The following is a 13,898-nucleotide window of genomic DNA, read 5'->3' as shown; positions in this document are numbered from 1 at the left end:
GATTTAGGGGAACTGACAAAGATATTATACATGGAGGTAATAAATAGATGAGAGGGAGAAAGAACAACACAAGAGAGAGAGAACCTTGTGATTAGAAAACAAGCACCACAAGACCCTACAATATTCTCATTCTTTGTAAGAAACTGGTTGTTGGGTGTATTCTCAATGAAATGATAATGCAAATGAGTGAAATAGATGAAAAAAATGAATGAATATCTATTAGGAAATAAAATATATCACATGGCTATAACCAAATGGGACACATTAACATATGTCTGGAGTCTGGAAGTGTAACAGTATAGGGAAAATAAATTCATTGAAATCCAACAACAAATGAACCTAATTTGATATCCAACAACAAAATACACGGGGATAGCATAAAATGAAGGAAAACCTCAAGTCTTTGCAGGCAAATACAACTATTTTTTCACCCCCAATAAAGGAACCTTATTATGATATCCAACAACAAAATGATCATGCAATAGGTATAATCCTTAAATCCAGATTGAACCAAGGAACTAGAATGAAGAAAAATTTCACAGAAAATATGAAATGTATCAATCCAAATACACAAACCAGATGTCAGAGATACGAGCACACAACCAATCAAACCACAATGAAGAGATCATAGTGAACCGAGGACATGTACCTGATTCTCAGGTGAAGAAGTCGACAGATGTGGGCGAAGGAGTGTCTCTGTGCTGTGTGCCGAAAAAAAAAATTCAGTGAACTGTGCTCTGTTTGCTGGTGATTTCTCCCTTTCCCTCCTCACTTTGGTCTCTCTCTCTCTCTCTCTCTCTCTCTCTCTCTCTTTGAATCTTCCTTTTAGGGTTTTCTCATCAGAGTTCAAGAAGAAGAAATCCGATTGGAATAGATGGAAAATAACCTAAATATGCAGCCAAATGAAGCACAAAGCTTAATAAAAAAATTCCAATAGACTTGACCTGCTCTGCGATTTGGGGACATTACCTATGTCTTCCCTCTATGATCTATTTCACAGGCTAAAGAGGAAAATGTATGTATTCATGATCTGCGATTAGAGAATAAGAAGAAAGAGAATAGGTTTAGAAGACAAGAAGAAGAAATCTGAGAGGTTTTAAAGTTTGATTTTATGGTTAAGAACAAATTTCAGTTACAAAATATGAAGCTCTAAACTCATAATCGATATCGAATGCTGGAATCTGGAATCCCTCGTAGATGGTCAAAAAAACCCCCAAAAAATTGGCCCTTCACCTGCTTTGTGCTCTGTAATTACAGTAGAAGAGGACGAAAGAGAAGATGTTAGAAGAGAAGAAGAAGAAAGAGGTTAGAAGACAAAAAGAAGAAACAACGAAGCGGCTTTACCTGCACTGGCAATTTCACAACTCTATCGTTGGAATCTGGCTCTAAACTCGATCTCTATCGCTAGAATCTGGAATCCGTCATCGATGGTTCAAAAACCCTTTACCTACTCTGCGACTACAGTAGAAGAAGACGAAAGTGAAGAGGTTAGAAGAGAAGAAAGAAGAAAGAGGTTAGAAGAGAAGAAGAAGGAGAACGAAGAGGTACCTACACTGGCAAAGAAGAAATCACTTTCATGTTCATCCTCTCTCTGTGCGTTGCTTGTTTTATCGGGAACAAAAGTTCCAAATTCTTTTAATTTGAAACGAAACACCCTCGACGGAACGACTCTTGGGTGTTTCGTCAAATCCACCATTTTCGTTTTTTTCCAATTTTTTGTTCTAAAAAAACTGAAACACCACAAACATGAACCAAACACAAGATTCTGTTTTTTTGCTCTAATAGAACGAAAAAAATGGAAAAAACGTTCTTAAAGAACGATACCAAACGGTACCTAAGAAGAAGGCCTCCATCTTTATGATGACTGTATTGATGGGTGACAAGTGATGACATAATGAATCAAGTGTTATATATATATATAATATACCTAAACCAAAAAAAAAAAAAAAGAAGAGGAAACTTCCCTTTTTAACATAGTAGGAAAAGAAATATATTTATATTTTTCTTTGTCTTTATCAATGAAAGTGGCAAATACAAGTGTGGTTAATTATTATGTTTCATTTACAAAATTGTCCCTGAGATATTTGTGTGTGGTGAGTGGGTAATAGTCGTTCTTCGGTTCTGAATTTTTTTTTCTTATTATTATTGTTGGATGAGACCTATGATTCTGAATTGGTTTAATATGGGGTTGATAATAATTATGATCCTTTTATACATTGCGATCATCTAATACAAGAAAAAAATGGTTGAAACAAAGGAAATTGTATCTCAAGATGGTTTCACAACGAGGATCCCATTCACATCTCTACTTCTATCCCACTGCTCTAATCAAATTAGCTGTAATATTTTACGACATATGCTTGTTATGGTTAAGTAATTTCTATTGATGTGCTTAGACACCTAGGCTCATGATGTTTTGGCACTTTGTAAAATGCTATGTTGATTGTCTAATTTCCCAATTTAATGTCAATGCTTTAACCATATCTGACATTATGGTTATGAACCCATTAATTTGTCTCTGATTTTCTTCTATTTAGAAAAAAAAGAAAAAATGGAGTTGGTGAAAACAATTATAATGGGTTAGTTCTTGGATTTTATTTTAATTTTTTTTTTAAATCACTTGACATCAGTTTTTTTTTCTCCAATGTTGTGGATTATACTAACTATGATGACAAGAAATAGGTAATAAATTTGATTAACTGTATGATTATTTATTGATCAGAATTGTTGATCTCTGAGATATCTTATGATAATGGTTCATGGATTCATATTGTATTTTTGTATTTTTTTTTTTTTTTTTATCGTTGTGAGGATACAATTAGTACAATGATAGAATGTTGCATTTCTCTATAATTTTGGTTTAGAAGGTATTTTGACACTATTAATATTTCAAATTTTGGAATCCAATTGGTCCATATTATTTAATGCTTTGCCTTCAATGCTAAATGTTAGTAGGCAATCGTTTGAGATTCATTTTCTAACATTGGTCTAAAAAAAGGAACAACTCAATTCATTGATGGTTGTCCATTATACTTGATCAAGAAGGTTGCTTCTATGGTGCAGCAGAAATATGTTAAGTTATCCAATCCAATAATACAAATTTTATGTAGTAGTAGCTTTGGTAGTTTGGTGTGAGGATGAACCGGCTGAATTTTTTTATTTTATTTTATTAAGTACTCATCCTTCTATAGTTCTATTGCTATGTATGATTAGTGTTGCATGTGTTTTGGATATAAAGATTTATATGAAAAGGATCTCATATTGCGAATTGATGCAAAATCGAGTCAGGTTAAATCCGACATTACTTAGATGGGTCAACCTTGACCTAACAAGTGGTCATCTGGGTCAGGTCTTGTACGACCCTTTAGCCCAATTAATAGTTTGAATTGACCATTGACTATTGACTTTGGTCTCATTTATTATTGTTTTGTTTGACTTAGGACTCAAACGGTTGGCTTGGAGATCTGACTTAATTGAATGTTGACTCGAACATTGACTGGTTTGATCTTTTTTTTTTGTTAGGATTAAACCATTATGGTCTGGTTCAAATATGAACTGGTTCTAGTTCTAATATAATGGACTTTGTTAAAATAAGTGAACGAGTTTACATTAAAATTTATTTTCTCGTGTTAAGTGGGTTTTGGTTAAACTTACCGAAAATATGTTACTTTAATTAATCATTTTGGGCTTAAGAGGCTTAAGCCCATATCATTTCTAATGGTTTCTCTTTTCCTGGTTTTAATTTTAATTAGGTTTATTGACTCATTCATGTTTAATCATTGGCTAGCCCATCGAAAATTCCATTGAGTCCAATAAGCCCATGTTTATGTTTGGTCAACCACTAGATTGCAATTGCACTACTTTATTATGATGTTTTATGTTACCCTAGCAATATAAGGGAAATGTGGGGTTTATATATTTTTATACATTATTCATCTGCATCATTGATCGAATGATGCTTTATAAAGTATTATGATCTATTGATTCTTTACCAAGTATATTGATCAATTTTTACAAAATTGAAGTGTATCGACACAATATATCGATTATAATTAGCACTTGGGAATTATAGTTATAAAATATAGGTCACATATTAAAAGAAAAAGAGGTTCCATAGTTTTTTGACTGACCACCAAAATTATGTAGTGGCTCTTGGACAAATAACATGCATTTGTTCCTATAATGATATTTATCTGTGACTCTTGAGTGATGTAATCATAACAGTCCATCATGTGAACCTCACCAAGTTGAATTTAGTTACTGGTTTTGTAACAATCCAAGAATACGATAAGTACTAGGGGGTTTGAGAGATTGGTGAGGGTGTGTAAACTTTAATCCCACATCGCCTAGGGAGAGATTACTTGGCTAGTTAATAACCTCTAGCCTCCTTAACATAGCACAACGCGTTTTAAAGCCTTGAGGCCCATAAGTCAAAGAGAACAATATTATGCAAGGTTAATGGGGCCGGGGTGTTATAGGTTTGGTCTATTCATCATGGGTTTTTCGATTATACAATCTTATGACTTTTATAATTAAATGAGCTTTAATGAAAATTCTTTATGGGTAGAGTTGACATCTTAAATATTAATAATAAAGTTAATACATATATTCACAATATTTGAGATGTTATGATACAAGATCATCCTATGTTGCTTGGACATGTTAATGGTTTATTAATTATTTTCATCATAGTTTCAATGAAATCCAATTTTGGAGTCTAATAATTGGATAGACCATAAACAGTTTATGCAAATAGAATCATAAATCATTTTGATTTTGATTTATTGAAATAACTTTTGAAATATGTTTATGCTGTTGACTATTTTGACCCCATTTATTCAAGCTAACAGTTAGATCTTGTTCTAATATGAACTGATGTTGACTCTTATAAGTGATACTTTTATTGGGTCATCTAATCACCACTCTCTTATATTAGTAGGAGAATAAATTATTATCTTATTGAGGATGATAGATACATTATACAAGTTTTATCATGCACATAATACTAATTGAGTTCATGAATTTTAAGCCAACTTGGGGTATTTCGATGTTTTCTTCGATATTATGTTTATCATCCGTAACATTCGATTTCGTCATGAGGCACTTAGTTATGAGTGTTGACACCTCATTATGATTCCAAATGTTACAAGTGCATTATTTGAAGTAATATTTATTTGAACTTATATATCCTATATGTACTTATGTTAAAGTGCAATTTATTGAAAATTCATTGAAATAAAATGAATATATCGTATTTAAATGATTTAAATAAGCTCATTAAAGTTTTAGTAATTTTTTTTTTGTATAAAACCTAATAAGCTATTTAAATTTAATATGGACCTAAGCCCATATTACTTTATTTGTTAATATGTTATTGTTGTTTTGGTTCATGTGCCCTTTTAGCCAATAAATTATTTACTTAAAAAAATTATAGGGTTTTATTGTGATTGGCTTCAAAGTATATTTACTTGACATTAAATTCATTTGGGTTTAAAGGCCATACTTATTATAGATTTTGTATCTAATATATCATGGATATGACAACATATTTTATGTTCTTTTTCTATCATGAATAAATGTTATGAATTACTATATTTAGCATGTTGTCATTATTGAAAATTACCATATTTAGAATTCTTCTATTTATGGTAATGGCTAGAAGTACAAAACTTTCATACGAAGAATGTACACACTTTGATGATTGCTAAATTGTGGTGTTTCCATATTAACTGTTAGGGTTTACAGTGGGTTGCTTTTGTGGGCTTAGGATGAATTTTTTTTTATATATACTAAAATAACTCATCTTATTATTTACACTCAAATCTAAACTCATGAGCATTTGGTAACAACCTAAATCTATAGGTTTTCATAATTTCAATGATTACGCTTCCATTTAGTGGACTAATTACTGAGATTGTGAAATCCTTATTAACTATTCAGAATGGGTTGCAGTCAAGGAGACCATATGGCGAATGATGTGCTCTTGCCACCATAGGTGAGTCTTCATTTGGTCGGTTTCGCTTGATAGTGTGAGGGTGATATTTTGGGCTTCACAACTTTGGAGGTTCTTAGCTTGCCACCAAATGTGACAGAATTTTCAGAGTAGTGTTGTTTCGAGCATCTCGCCTTGCATGTGAAAGATTTCACTATGTGTTGGACGATTTTGCCACCATAAGTGTGACCCCAATGACATCGGATCTTTCCCTAGTTGTGTTTTCCTACAGTTATTAAAAATAATAATAGAATAAATATGATTAATAGCCCAATCAGTCAAGTTTAATTATATTATTGGGATATTAATATACCTTATATTCTTACATATTGTATATTTTGGTAAATATCTATGATTATATTTGCCAGCTTTAACTTTCCAGCTATTTTCTGTTAAAATTTTGAATGATTCCAATTGTGAGGAATGGAACTAATCCTTTAATAATGAATTTTAATTTTGGATATTATAATAATGAACTTTAATTTTGGATTGATGTGCCTCTTAAGCCGGTGGTTGTTAATTTTGTTCAAACTAAGGTTCTTTATGAAAATGAGAGAAATCAAATAGGTTTATCTAAAGATCAGTGGGAGTAAATTCATGAATCTTAAATTTTTATAGAACTATATTACCATAGATAAAATAATTATTTATCCACTAGTTGAGGGATTGATTTCAAAAGTCTTCCAAGAGCATGTCACTGATAATGGACTTATTAGTTCTTTTGATGCATTTTATTAGTGGGAGCTTTGCTCATATATTCAGTTGCATCCGACTTTCAATTTTTTTCAATTTTTTTTTTGTATTTATAATGCATTATTATTGTTCTCAAGAATATACATGCATCTTTATTATGGACAATTTGCTTATGTGCATATACTTATTTATTTTCCTCCTTCAAAATATTAAAGCTATAAGTGGTGTATTTACCTCATTCGGTATTCGAGGTTCCAGTCAATATATCACATTTAGTCGCTAGTAAAGCCTCGATTGATTGAGGTCTAGTGAGAGTGTTTTGGGACATGCAGACCCAGTCCCAATGAGTTTCTTCGATTGAAGCTTGAGTGCTTGGGAGACACTTGTAATTAATGAGACCTTCAGTATTTGTCTCATTGGGCTCATCTGGTTTCGAGCCTGGATCAATTTAGAAATAGGCATGATGATCACTGTTGCATATTATTTTTATACCACATTTTCAAACTGTTCATCCCAAGTCGGTGAGGTTATGAGCACTTTGACGTGTTTTGTCTCATATCGCTTTAGACGTGATAATCAATACGGTTGGGTGTTTATAATTTTCATTCGGACCAAGACATTTGATTTAAGGTACACTCCATTCAACACTGTTTTTGTTTGTGGCCACATTCAGTTTGTCTAAATTGGAGAATCATTTTAAATAAAAATTTTAAAAAATCTAAGACTTGTGACATATGCTGCCCAAGTGGAAGATTGTAAGATTTCCAATTAGATGGGTTAACATAGTCTAAGGTTTGTTTTCAAAAACCGGTTTAGTGGTGTTGACTACAGATGGAGTAAGCAGAAAGAATCCAATAATAGTAAGTGTTCTCTATGGAGATATTGGATTTTATTACCACACCTTAATGGTATGAAATACATATTACTATGTGTGGACCTAAGGTATTGTTTCCTTAATGGGAAGGAAGCCCTAATTTCATTGCAGGGTTGGTCCCTACCTTCACCCCTATAAATATTTATCACTGGTCCATTAAGTGAATGACTAGAGAAACCTAAAGGGAGAAGGAAAATAAGATAGACTAAACCAACAACGGCGTTCTTGTTGCAACAAGGGATTATTTTGCTATAACCATGAATTCAGGTACACCATTCTTGTTTCTATAGTAATTATATTGCATGATTATTTGATCTCCATGTGATGTATTGCAAGTATATTTTTTATCACTTTCTCCTAACCATATCATTTGTGGGCATTCTACCATGAGCCAATCACCATCCAAAAGTAGAGTATCGTGGGAGCAGACCCTTACACAAAATCATCGAACTCAACGGGATTGTAAGATTCTTCTTTCTAATCTCTTCCCAAGCCGAAACTATACTAAAACTCCCTGAAGGAGTTAAGCACCAAGAGCATCGATCCTCCATTGGAAAACTGGGGATTTTTATATCCTTTACTGCTTGGAATATCTTGTTTAGGAGATCTGATCTTACATCCAGGATCATCCAGCCCCCTCTCATAATGAAGTCACCTACCTTAGCCGTGGCATTCTAAAGGGTTGAGTCATCCAGGTTTGCCTCTTCAACCATGGATTTTGGATCCCACCATTTCTCCTTCTAAAAGCTCACAGAATTGTCATTCCCAATAATCCATTTCTCTTGGGATGAGACAAAATCCCACATCTTTCATAACTTATTTTGCCATGGTAAATTTGAATTGAATTGAAATTTGACAAATAATCTTTCAACCCCACTTGAAAAGTCCTAGCTGTGAAAATTAATGGATGACAAGCTATATTAATATTGAGCAAGCACTAAAGACTGTAAACTAGTGTTTGTGGTTCACAATAGATCCATAATAGCCATCGACACTCACCATGAACACGTTTGGCTAATAATCTCTACACAATTCAAGGATGTCAATATGGCTATGTTGGCAAAACTTGCATGGCACATACAAAATGATAGTTCAATGGATGCAGCATTTTTGAGAGGGCAGTTCCTCTCATCGTCAAGCTCTCCCAAAATGTCATATGTATGCTCTTCAATATGACCTGGGATTAGGAAGACTTAGGATTTTTTTGGAGTTGAAAGAGCGGTGGATTGTTGGCAATGGGGCTGATATCTCTTTCTGGTTGGATCGATGGCTGTCTGAGAGGTCAATTATGGAAGACAAAAATTATTCTTCTGATTTTCCAGTCAAAGCGAAGGTGGTGGATTTTATATTAGATGGAAAGTAGGATCTTTCCCCTGTTTTCTCTCCGATGCTTTAGAATATCTGCTCTGCGATTTACAATTTCCCTATTCATTAAGAAAACGGATAGAAGGATCTGGTCTCTCACGCAATCAGGAAGATTTTCAGTCTTCTCAGCTTGGAAAACTATTCGGTCAAAATCTCATACCCTGGCATAACACGGTTTGGATGAAAGGTATTGCCTCTCACGTGTCCACTTTTGGGTGGTGGGTGGTGCATGACAGAATTCCTACAGATGAACAAGGAATGAAGTGTGCAATCCCAATGGCTTCTAGATATTTGTTATGTTGTGCAAATTCAGAGTCTAGGGAGCATATCTTCCTGAACTGCTGATTCTCTGTGATGGTTTCATCGGAGGTTCTTAACCTTTTTTTGGCATTGGCTTGGTTTCCGTTCCATTCAGGAACTGTTCTCTTGGTGGAAAGGAAGCCTATTGTTTATCCATTGAAGCAAATCTGGTCTGCATCTTTGATATATGGCATTTACCATATTAGGATGGAAAGGAACCGCATGAGGTATGATAATAATAGTAGACCATCAAGCTTGATTGTGAGAGCCATTTTCAAGGATTTGCAGGGACTATCCTGTGTATTCCTGATGGTTATAAAGTCTATAAAGTCATTGCTCTCAGCTTCCTTAAACCTGTCTAGAGTGAATCCTAGACCAAAGATCATTAATGAGATATATTGGGTAAGCCCTCTAATTAGGTGTTACAAAATAAATATTGATGGATGTTCCCTAGGCAACCCAGGCTATGCAGGTGCACGAGGGATTATTCGAAATGATCTAGGTTTTGCTGTAAAATGTTTCACTTCTTTTGTTGGAGTCACTACAAACTTTGATGCGGAGTTTGCTGCCTTCTTTGAAGTTCTTCGTGTCGCCAAGCTGCTTAACTTGAGATGGATTGACATAGAATGCAATTCTAAAGTTGTGGTTTGGTATATATATTATGCATGAAGCAATGATCCCATGAAAGTACAAACAACAATGGTTTATGTTTTTTAGTTTCTTAGACGGTATACAATGGAGTATCCACCTTTGCTTCCAAGAGGTTAACATTGTGGCTGATGGTCTAGCCAAACATGCAGTTGCAACCCATATCTCTTCTGATGGGGTGACTCCTAGATTTTCAGTCAATGATATAGAGTGGATGCTATTGGGAAACCAAGGTTTGGGTTTTCTTGAATTTTGGTTAATTTTGGTCTAGATTTCCTCTCTGATGGCACTGCCAAAGGTGGAATTGGACATTGAGTTTGTTTGATCTTACCCGATAGGGCATATTTGCATTCCCTTCATTCTTTATTAATATATTCTTTTGCTGACCTTAAGCAAAAAAATAATCTCTACACAATAGCTTCAATGTAAGTTTGGTTTCAAAATTGTAGAACCCAGCAAAGACCAAGCAACTGGAGAGAAATTACGACGTTTTCAAAGTCTAACAACAACACTACTTATGGGTCTTCCATGTGACCAAACGAATTCAACCCTTATGAAATAAAAATAATTCATACAACTATCTCACCCCTTAAATGCCATCCCATTGAAACCCATCAAACGTGTTTTTATCTAAGAATTGAAGTTATTTATAGGAGAATGAGGTGGATATAGGGGGATATTTACTTTCCAAGGTGTGACTTTTTGGAAGCAAATCTAGCATTCCATTTTCATACTCTTCTTCCAAGGACTGGGGTCGCAAGCACTTTGACTGGTGGCAAACCAGGTCTGATGAGGACCAGTGCAATTGGGTTGGTTGTAGAGATAAGCATGTAGTCCAGAATACTCAAAGTCATACTCTCTGTTCTGATTTACACGCCATCATCCGCACTAATTATATGTTGTCCTGGAACTTATAAACGGTCAATCGGATACTACTAATCGATCTTAGACAGGCCTTAAACGAGCTAATGAGATATTTATCTATATATAAATGGGCTTTAAAATGCCTAGCTAGTGTTCCTACTTCAACATCTCAATTTTAACAAGCTAACTTCCTTCACATAAGTTACAGTAGAGCTTCTGTTTCAAGGGAGGGAAATTTTTTGTCCAACTCCCTTGTGAGGAAGGCACGACCCTCGCAATCCTTCATGTTTAAGATTGATTGACCAATTAACTTTCATTCTATGGCTTCTTAAAGCTTGTAATTCGGAATCTGTACTATATGTTCTTATGAATAAAACTTTGTTTATCACCTTTTCTCCTAAAAAAAAAAATCCTATTTTTCCGAAATGCCCAAATAAAGATACGTATGCTAACTCTGGTGTATTTTTCAAATTTTTGGGCAAAAATGGAACAAATTCTGTATTTCCGTTTTTATTTTTATTTTTTAACAAAATGGGTTAAAAAAACAATTCTCACCCCATTTGAAAAACACCAAAGAAATGACAATTATTTCTTTGGAATAGCACACACAATTTTGACAGACTGACATGAAACAAATCAAAGGGCTTCTCAACCTGATGGGTTCTCACCACCAATACTGTCGTCGCCACTTTCATCACTACCACAATCTCCACCCTTACCACCAGACCACCACGAGTACAGATGGACACAAATCTTCCAACTACAATTTCGGAGGGACAAAGGATGCTATCTTATTCTTTGATCCCGAATGATGTTGCTTGCAATCCGTTAGATAAAGAGATCTACTAAGCAATGCAACCGGTAGGAAATGAATATAGTGGTGCAACTGGTAGGACAGAATCAAATCTCGTCTGGATATAGAGAGGTGCACTAATCTGAATATAATGGTACAAAGAAGAAGGGTCAAGGGAGTGCGAGAAGATTTTTGGCTTCCTCCAATGGTAGGCTGGTGGAAATTAAACTGTGATGGCTCGTCTTTGGGGAATCCAGGGAATGTAGGTGCAGGTGGTGTAGTAAGAGATAGCAATGCTTAGTTGGTCTTATCTTTTAACTCCTTTTTAAGTAAAGCAACAAGCTTCCAAACTGAATTCCATGCTTTGATAGAGGGAATCGATAGAGCGAGAGAGAAGAAGTATGAAGCTTTATGGATTGAATGTGATTCGGTATCAATGGTCATTATGGTGCAAAGGGGGCTGAGCCTATGATTTGTATGGTAGAAGTGGTTTGCTCTCAATTCCTATCTCAAGGATATCAATTGGAAAATCACTCATTGCTACCAGGAAACAATCTGATAGCAGATTTCTGGTGCAGTCGACAGCAAAGAAAGAGATGTCTTCATCAAATATGATGTGGCGTCCAGAGGTGCAACAATTCTTATCAGATGACGCAATGGGCAGGTCGTGGTTTAGATTTTACTAATCTTATGTTTCCCTCCTTTTGCCTAGTTTCCTTATTCTGCTGATGGCAATGCCAAAGGTGGAGGAGGATCCTAGGGTTGTGATTGTATGTCTTTGATTTTGTTTTCTTTTTTATTCTTCCTCCCCTTGTACAGTTTTTCTTTGGCTCTTTAATATACATGATCTTTTAGCCAAAAAAAAAAAAAAAAAAGGGGTAGGAAATGCCTATTAGTGAAAAGCTTTCTCCAGGTGAATGATCGAACGAGATTCGAGGCATATTCATTTTATGTAATTTGATTCTTCAAGGCATATCCATTTTATGTAATTCAATAAAAACAAAAGAAAAATTATTTCTATTAATATTGGCATTCCTTATGTGTTTCTATTTTTTTTTTATTTAAAAAAAAAAAAAAAAAAAAACCAGGTTGACCATAAAACATTTGTTGCTCCAGAATAACTCTCAGAAATCCAAGAAACAGGATCAAATTTTGTTTCTCGAAACCAATATTTTGAAACAAACATTACCCTCTCCCTCTCCCTCTCCCTCTCCCATTATTTGAAATAGGAACCTTACCATCGACCCTCTCCCTCTGTCCCTCCCTCTCTCTCTCACAAACGGAAATTAACAAGGTATCTCCACGGGCAGGCGCACAAAAAGGGTAACAAGGTAAGTAAATTTGTGAAATATTAAATCATAAAATAAACACAGCTAGTGCCATGGATAAGCTTAGATAAAAGGAACCTTGAGTCCATGACTCCCATGTACAAAGACTTCCATTTGGGGTCGTACAGGGAGTACTTATTACTACTAATACTATTACAACTTCATCATCACATGATAATTTTTTTTTTTTGGGTAAAAATCATCACATGATGATACCATAGCTTTTACTTATTTATTATATATCCATGCATCTCTCTAATTATACACTTGAAAAACATAGAAGATGGATCCAAGAGTTATGAAATCTAGCATTGGATGAAGATACTCTTCCAACCAAAAGGGTTGCATGCCCTGGCACTGGACCCAAACCTGGTGTGTGCAACACCACTGCATCCAGCCTGGTTGTAGAGAGCAGCAGTTTGTCCAGTGTAGCTGAAGTCATAGCCTCCCTTCTGATGTATAGCTGAGCATCCACACTTGCTATATCGCTCAGCACGGTTGTTACAACCTGGACCACTCCATACTGTAAATGCACTCCCATTCACCATCTCACTTGCCATTGCTATGAGCATCATCACAGTAATGACTGAGAAGAACAACTTGGTGGAAGCCATGGCTGAGGTTAGCTGATAAGTGCTAATGGTGGGGAGGAGAAGAGTATGTATGAGACTGAAAGACTTAATAGCTTAATGGGTTTTCCTTTTTTTGGCTATTTATAGACAAAGCTCCGCCCCATACGGCCAAAACAGCTGTCTTCCATTCCCTTATGTGGCGCACGGAAGTGAATCCAGACTATTACCACATGCATGTCAGTGATACCCTTAATATTCAGTGGTACCCATACGGCCAAAACAGTGATACCCTTAATATCAGACTATAAACACATGCATGTCAGTGATACCCATACGGTCAAAACAACTGTCTTTCATCACCTTAGGTGGCGCATTGAAGTGAATTCAAACTATAAACACACGCATCGGATGTAATAATCCTCATCCAATCTTGATCGTTGAATCCTCTGTTGTCCACGTGTCGTGTTCT

At 35.1% G+C, this 13,898-nt stretch overlaps 1 protein-coding gene across 1 annotated transcript; it reads right to left on the bottom strand.

The window, feature by feature from the left end:
- Positions 1-12,888: 12,888 nt before the first annotated feature.
- On the bottom strand, positions 12,889-13,566 carry LOC122068009 (antimicrobial peptide 1). The gene has a single exon (XM_042631829.1). It carries the CDS (start codon positions 13,469-13,471, stop codon positions 13,163-13,165), a length of 309 nt encoding a protein of 102 aa, XP_042487763.1. The 5' UTR covers positions 13,472-13,566; the 3' UTR covers positions 12,889-13,162.
- Between the last annotated feature and the right edge of the window lie 332 nt (positions 13,567-13,898).

This window comes from Macadamia integrifolia, unplaced genomic scaffold (genome assembly GCF_013358625.1).
Source record: "Macadamia integrifolia cultivar HAES 741 unplaced genomic scaffold, SCU_Mint_v3 scaffold3321, whole genome shotgun sequence".
NCBI classification, from domain to species: domain Eukaryota; kingdom Viridiplantae; phylum Streptophyta; class Magnoliopsida; order Proteales; family Proteaceae; genus Macadamia; species Macadamia integrifolia.
This window is presented reverse-complemented; position numbering and strand designations above follow the sequence as displayed.

What these genes read in the sequence shown, in the direction of transcription:
- LOC122068009 (XM_042631829.1), bottom strand. Translation starts at nt 13,471, where the DNA reads ATGGCTTCCACCAAGTTGTTCTTCTCAGTCATTACTGTGATGATGCTC.